This window comes from Dipodomys ordii, unplaced genomic scaffold (assembly GCF_000151885.1).
Source record: "Dipodomys ordii isolate 6190 unplaced genomic scaffold, Dord_2.0 Scaffold87, whole genome shotgun sequence".
Lineage (NCBI taxonomy): Eukaryota > Metazoa > Chordata > Mammalia > Rodentia > Heteromyidae > Dipodomys > Dipodomys ordii.
This window is the reverse complement of record NW_012267303.1, coordinates 1,053,151-1,059,281: the sequence shown is the minus strand read 5'-3', so window position 1 is coordinate 1,059,281 and position 6,131 is coordinate 1,053,151. Positions and strand designations below refer to the sequence as shown.

The window sequence follows — 6,131 nt, the reverse complement described above, 5'->3', positions numbered from 1 at the left end:
GAGGTGTGATTCAGATGTGGCTGGCAGAGCGTGGCATGTGGAAGGTGTGATTCAGATGTGGCTGGCAGAGCGTGGCACAGGGCGAGGTGTGATTAAGATGTGTCTGGCAGAGCGTGGCATGTGGAAGGTGTGATTCAGATGTGGCTGGCAGAGCGTGGCACAGGGGAGGTGTGATTCAGATGTGGCTGGCAGAGCATGGCATGTGGAAGGTGTGATTCAGATGTGGCTGGCAGAGCGTGGCACAGGGGAGGTGTGATTCAGATGTGGCTGGCAGAGCGTGGCACAGGGGAGGTGTGATTCAGATGTGGCTGGCAGAGCATGGCATGTGGAAGGTGTGATTCAGATGTGGCTGGCAGAGCGTGGCACAGGGTGAGGTGTGATTCAGATGTGGCTGGCAGAGCGTGGCACAGGGCGAGGTGTGATTCAGATGTGGCTGGCAGAGCGTGGCATGTGGAAGGTGTGATTGAGATGTGGCTGGCAGAGCGTGGCACAGGGTGAGGTGTGATTGAGATGTGTCTGGCAGAGCGTGGCATGTGGAAGGTGTGATCTCAACATAGCTCCCACTCAGGCCACCGCTGCCACACCTCTCCATCCACCAGGGCCCCGCCCCCGCCATACGTCTCCCCTGCATGGTGACACCTCTGTTCTCCTCAGAACCTCGGCGCCTCTGGCAGCCCCCGCTCCCCACCCCACCCTGTCCTGGCTGAGCAGCATCACACGGCAACTGCAGACAGCAGGTCCCGCAGGTGGCTCCTGGCTGGTCAGAGGGCAGCAGTGGGCCTGGACAAACCTTCCACTCACGACAGCACCTGCGGCCCGTACAATCAACCCACAGACAGCCACGGCGGGCCTCCATGCTAGTGTCTGAGACTCTAAACCAGGGCGGCTGCAAAGTGGCTGCCCTGGAGACCCGTGCCATGCTTGCCTCCCACCCTGGCTCACAGGAGGAGCCACAGGCAGCATAGCCCGGCTTCAGTCTCTACATGAGGTCCCTGTTGAGCTCAGACCCGCACTGGGGGGGTGGAGGAGGGGGAGAGAGGAGATGGGCTTCCTGTCACCGCACCTTAAGCCCAGAGACCACCAGCCCACAGACGCGTGGAGCTGTCCAACATCAGCCAAGCTGCTGTCACTCACTGACGGTGCTGGCACGGGGGACACACCAAGCCAGGGACACAGCCAGAGCTGGAAGAGCAGGCCTCGAACGCGAGAGACAGGCCGGGCAGGGCAGGACTCACAGCCAGGCTCTTGGGAGGCTGCCGTGGTGAATTATTAATTCCTGCCAGCAGCAGTGCCCTGTCCACATCTTATTATGAAGCATTAATAATACAAGGAGCTGGAGGCAGTGGTGCCGGCCTCATCTGCAAACAAAAGCTGGTTCAGGGCCCGGCGTGAAAAGCCACAGGCTACCAAATACGAAGCACAGCCAGGCTCATCCTCAGCTGGCAGGGAGGCTGGGGGGGTCCAGGTGCAGGGGCCAGCAGGCGCACGCCCCACCCCACTGCCTCCGGCCGCACCCCCCCCCACTCCACCACACCCACGAAGCACCACTCTGCGGGGAGGCCCATGCAGCCCGATTTGCACCCAGGCCTCAGGCCTGGCCCAGGCACTCAACGGACCTTGGATGAAGGCCGCCACACTAACGAGGGCTCAGCTGGGGCCAGAGGTCACTGATGTATGCCCTGACCTCCCAGCCACGCCCTACCTACCCCACCCCGTGTGGACGTCTGGGGCCAGGCCGAGCCTCCTCACACCTGCACTGAGGAGCTGGCCCAAACCCAGAGAAACCGATGAGAAAGGCAGCAACACGCAGGCTCTGGACAAGCTCCAGTACAGAGCCTGCTTGACATGGGCCGGCCCCTGCCTGGTGGGGGGTGGGGTTGATGGGGAGCAAGATGAGGAGACGGGAATCCAGCCCCAGGTCTGTGCCAGCCCGGCCTCCGTCCACGCACTCTCGGTCACCGAGGCTGGGCACAGTGCCGAGGGGGTCAGCGTACTCACGGGGTCCCTGAGCTCCTCGCTGTCCCGGGGCGAGGTCCGGGGCACCTTCAGGGGCAGCTCGTCCCCGCCCTCCGTGTCCGAGGCATTTGGGGACTCCGCCAGGTCGAGGAAGTCCTCCCGCTTGTGGCCTCTGAACCGGATCCGGTCCAGCCTCCTCAGCATGGTCAGCCTGGCGCTCCTCTGCCTCACCCGGACATGACGGACGGGCTCCCTGCAAGGGAGACGGCCTGCGTGGTCACTGCCCTGGCCGGCCAGGTCCAGGCCCCATGCCACGCCCAAAGGGAACGCCCACCCCGGCCACAGACCTCTGCCAGGCCCCCAGGCACCCAGCACCTCAGCCCACCGAGCCTTCTTGCTGCTGAGGCTCCGCCCACCGCCTCCACCCCGGCAGGACCGAAGAATGCCGGCTCCTCACAGCCACAGGCACGCCGAACGGTGTGAGGGAACAGGCAGGGAGCTGACCCCTCGCCCAAAATGCCAAACATTGCGAGGAACGGGGACACCGGGCCATGCGCTGCCTGCAGCCACCAAGGCCAGGCCTTGGCATCATAGCTGCTGCCTGAGTCCCTGGTTAGACCTGGTCCCACGTCCGCCCCTTCCCTTCTCCACCTGCCCAACCCCCAGGGATGCCGTGCACATTTCTATCTGTTCCTAATGCTCGGGGTGCCCAGCAAAGCCTTGGCTGCTAGGGGACTGAGTTTGGACCCCACTTCTTCCAAGGACCCGGGAAAGACTGCTTCCTGCCCCCACCCTGAGTGTGGGGTGCTGGCCACTCTGAGCCTGACACCCACACAACCAGGGTGGGCAGGTTCACATAGCACCCTGAGCACTGGGTGCAAATTCACACACACGTGCACCTAGCATGGATGTTCCCAGGTGTCCACTCCCCACAGCAAAGCCCCTAACAAACTCCTGAATGTCAAGGGAGCAGGGGCCTGGCCATTCTTCCGGGTGGCCTCACTTCCAGGCCCACAGCAGGATGTGGCCAGCAGAGAGGGCCTTCAGTGCCTAGCAGAGGCCCACAGCTCCAGCAATCTGCCGCTTACTGCCTTTCTGAGCAGGTTTTTGCTCAGGGATGCCTGACAAGTATCTGGAGTCTCAGGAGACAAATACAGAGGTCCTCACCTGGGGCTAGGCCCAAAAAGCCACCGGAGTGAGGATATGGGGACAGTGGGGCAGGGGGCAGGGGGCCCCATGCAATGCCAGGTGGGGCCAGGCAGGAAGAACTTCCTGCCATCACACACTGAGGAGCCCAGCGACCTTCACACCCACAGCACCCAGGTGCCACACTCCTCTCGGTTCCTCTGGGCTCCTCCCAGCTCCTCTCAGCATCACAGTCCAGGGCAAGATGAACAAGCAGAAGGGGCCCCAGAGCCCTCGGGACAATTGAAGCACGCAGTGTGTCCAAGCCAGCTCACCAGCAACACAAGGCGGTGTGACACTGGACACTGGACCACAGGAAAAGGCACCTCCACACAGCAGTGCCCTGGATGCTGGCAAAAGCCCAGGAGAGGGCAGTGCAGACACTGCCGGCCACATGACAACATGTCTGTCCCATACAGAACGTGGCATTCCAGAGGGACCTGAGAACAGTACATTCACAAAGATACCAACCAAAAGATAATTGTACTCCGCCAATGCCCAGAGAGGAGAAAGCCGGCTATATTAAGAGACTGAAAAATAATCCACAAAGTAACAGAATCTAATGGAACTGGACAAACGTAAGACACTTCCACTTGAGACTATTCACAATGCAATAGAGCACTGGCAGCTAATGTATTTCACGAAGGATCAGTGACTTCCTTACAAGAGATTCAACAAAAGGGGGAGCACAAGGCCACCTCCTAACTTGGTCAAAGCCCCGACAGAGTTTCAGGATCCATAATGGTGAGGGTGTGGTGGAATGCACCTGTCATCCCAGCTTCCCAGGAGCTTGAGGCAGGGGGATGGAGAGTTTGAAGCCTCTTTGGTCAAAGTTAGTGAGACTATCTCATAAACAAAATGTATTTATTTAATGCTGGTCCTGGGGCTTGAACTCAGGGCCTGGGTGCTCTCCTTTAGCTTTTTGCTCAAGGTTGTCACTCTACCACTTGGGCTACAGCCTTGCTTCCAGCTTTTTGGCGATGTATTGGAGAAAAATCTTATGGAATTTTCTGCCTGGGCTGGCTTTAAACCTTAATCCTCAGATCTCAGCCTCCTAAGTAGCTAGGATTATAGCACCCAGCTCAAAAGCAATTAAAAAAAAATCTGCAGGGGAGGAGAGATGAAACCTAGAATGCATGAGGCCCTGGGCTCCATCCTAGCGATCACACACACACACACACACACACACACAGTCCATATACACACACACACAGAGTCCATACACACACACACACACACACAGAATCCATACACACACACAGAATCCATACACACACACACACACACAGTCCATATACACACACACACACACACACACAGAATCCATACACACACACAGAATCCATACACACACACACACACACAGTCCATATACACACACACAGTGTCCACACACACACACACAGAATCCATACACACACACAGAATCCATACACACACACACACAGTCCATATACACACACACAGTGTCCACACACACACACAGAGTCCATACACACACACACAGTCCATATACACACACAGTGTCCACACACACAGTGTCCACACACACACAGAGTCCATACACACACACACACACAGAGTCCACACACACACACACACAATACACACACACACACACACACACAGAGTCCATACACACACACACACACACACACACACACACACACAGAGTCCATACACACAGGTCCCATGAACTTGGGATTCTGCTTCTTCACTCTGACCTTCAGAATTCTCGGGCTAAATCTAAGACAAAGCATATGTGATCTGCGGGGGGGGGGGCATGGACAATGGTCACTGTGAGTCACCCGTGCTCACCCAATGAGTTGTACACTGGGTCTAAGGTTCTGGAAAGTCCGCGTGGCCTCGCACAGGACACCGATCACACACCTCACGTTCTGATCACACTGCACTGCCTGTGTGGAGGACGCAGGAAGGACTGGCCTGTCCTGGGTATCGGCTTCCTGCCTTGGGGTGTCGGCTTGCTAGCCTGGGGGGTTCCCTGTCTGGAGTGCTGGCTCTCTGCACTGGGGTGTCAGCGCCCTGCCCTAGGGGCTTCCTGCCTTGGGGGTCAACTCCCTGCAACTGGGGGCTCCCAAGTCAGCTCTTTCCAGGAGCCCTGAACCCCTCCCACAGTGTGTTCTCCTTCCCTTTTGGTGGAGGTGAGGGCTGAACTCTGCCTCCTGCTTGCTACGCCAGTGCTCTGTCACTCCATTACACCCTATCCCTATGTTGCTTTAGTTGTTTTCCCAAGACAGTTTCACGTTTCTGTCCAGACCAGCCTCAAATCATGACTCCCCTGCCTACTCCTCCTGCACATCCAGGCTCCCCGGCCTCACTGAATGCCAGCTCTGCCTTCCTCTCCGCACGCAGCCTTGGCTATGGCTCTGACTTAGAAAAACAGGTAGGGGAGATGTACCAACTTGAGGCCTACTTCCTTTTGTTCTGGAAATGTCTAGCCAGGGTTCCTGTGCTGCTGGAAGATGCAGATCGAGGGAGGCTGCCAGCCCCTGAGGCCTGGGCACCCGGGCGGAGGCCCTGGCTGGCTCTGCCAGGGATGGAAGCCACCCTCGCTTGGAGCTCTCGGCTCCACGGCCTCCTGAAGTCAGAAGTCTCGCTGGAGCTGGCCGCATGCAACGAGGATCCTGACTGCCACAATCAGAACCCAAGGCATGCCAGCTCCCCGTGGGAGCTCCTCCCACCACCCCTGGAGAGGGACTCAGCACACAGCCACCAGGGCATGGGTCCCCAGGGACCCTCCGCCTAGAACACCTACCCCTTGCTCCAAACATTTGAGCTCCTCAAGAAGACAAACTCTTAGTCAGTGGCTCACACCTGTAATCCCAGCTACTCAGGAGGCTAAGATCAGAAGATTAAGGTTCAAATCCAGACCAGGCCCAAAAAAAGCCCATGAGATTCTACCTCTCATTAACCATCAAAATGCCAGCCCAGAAACATGGCTAAAGCGGTGAGCAGGAGCACTGAGCAAA

The 6,131-nt window shown here is 58.1% G+C and overlaps 1 protein-coding gene across 1 annotated transcript in view; it reads right to left on the bottom strand.

Annotated features, from left to right (window-relative positions):
• The window catches only part of Gramd4 (GRAM domain containing 4), a 64,731-nt gene extending 59,061 nt beyond the window's left edge, over positions 1-5,670 (bottom strand). The window contains exons 1-2 of the mRNA XM_013025721.1: positions 5,667-5,670; positions 1,999-2,209 (exon numbers count right to left, since the gene is read on the bottom strand). Of these exons, the coding sequence (XP_012881175.1) occupies positions 1,999-2,160 (162 nt within the window). The 5' untranslated portion in view covers positions 2,161-2,209; positions 5,667-5,670. The remainder of the gene's footprint in view (positions 1-1,998; positions 2,210-5,666) is intronic.
• Between the last annotated feature and the right edge of the window lie 461 nt (positions 5,671-6,131).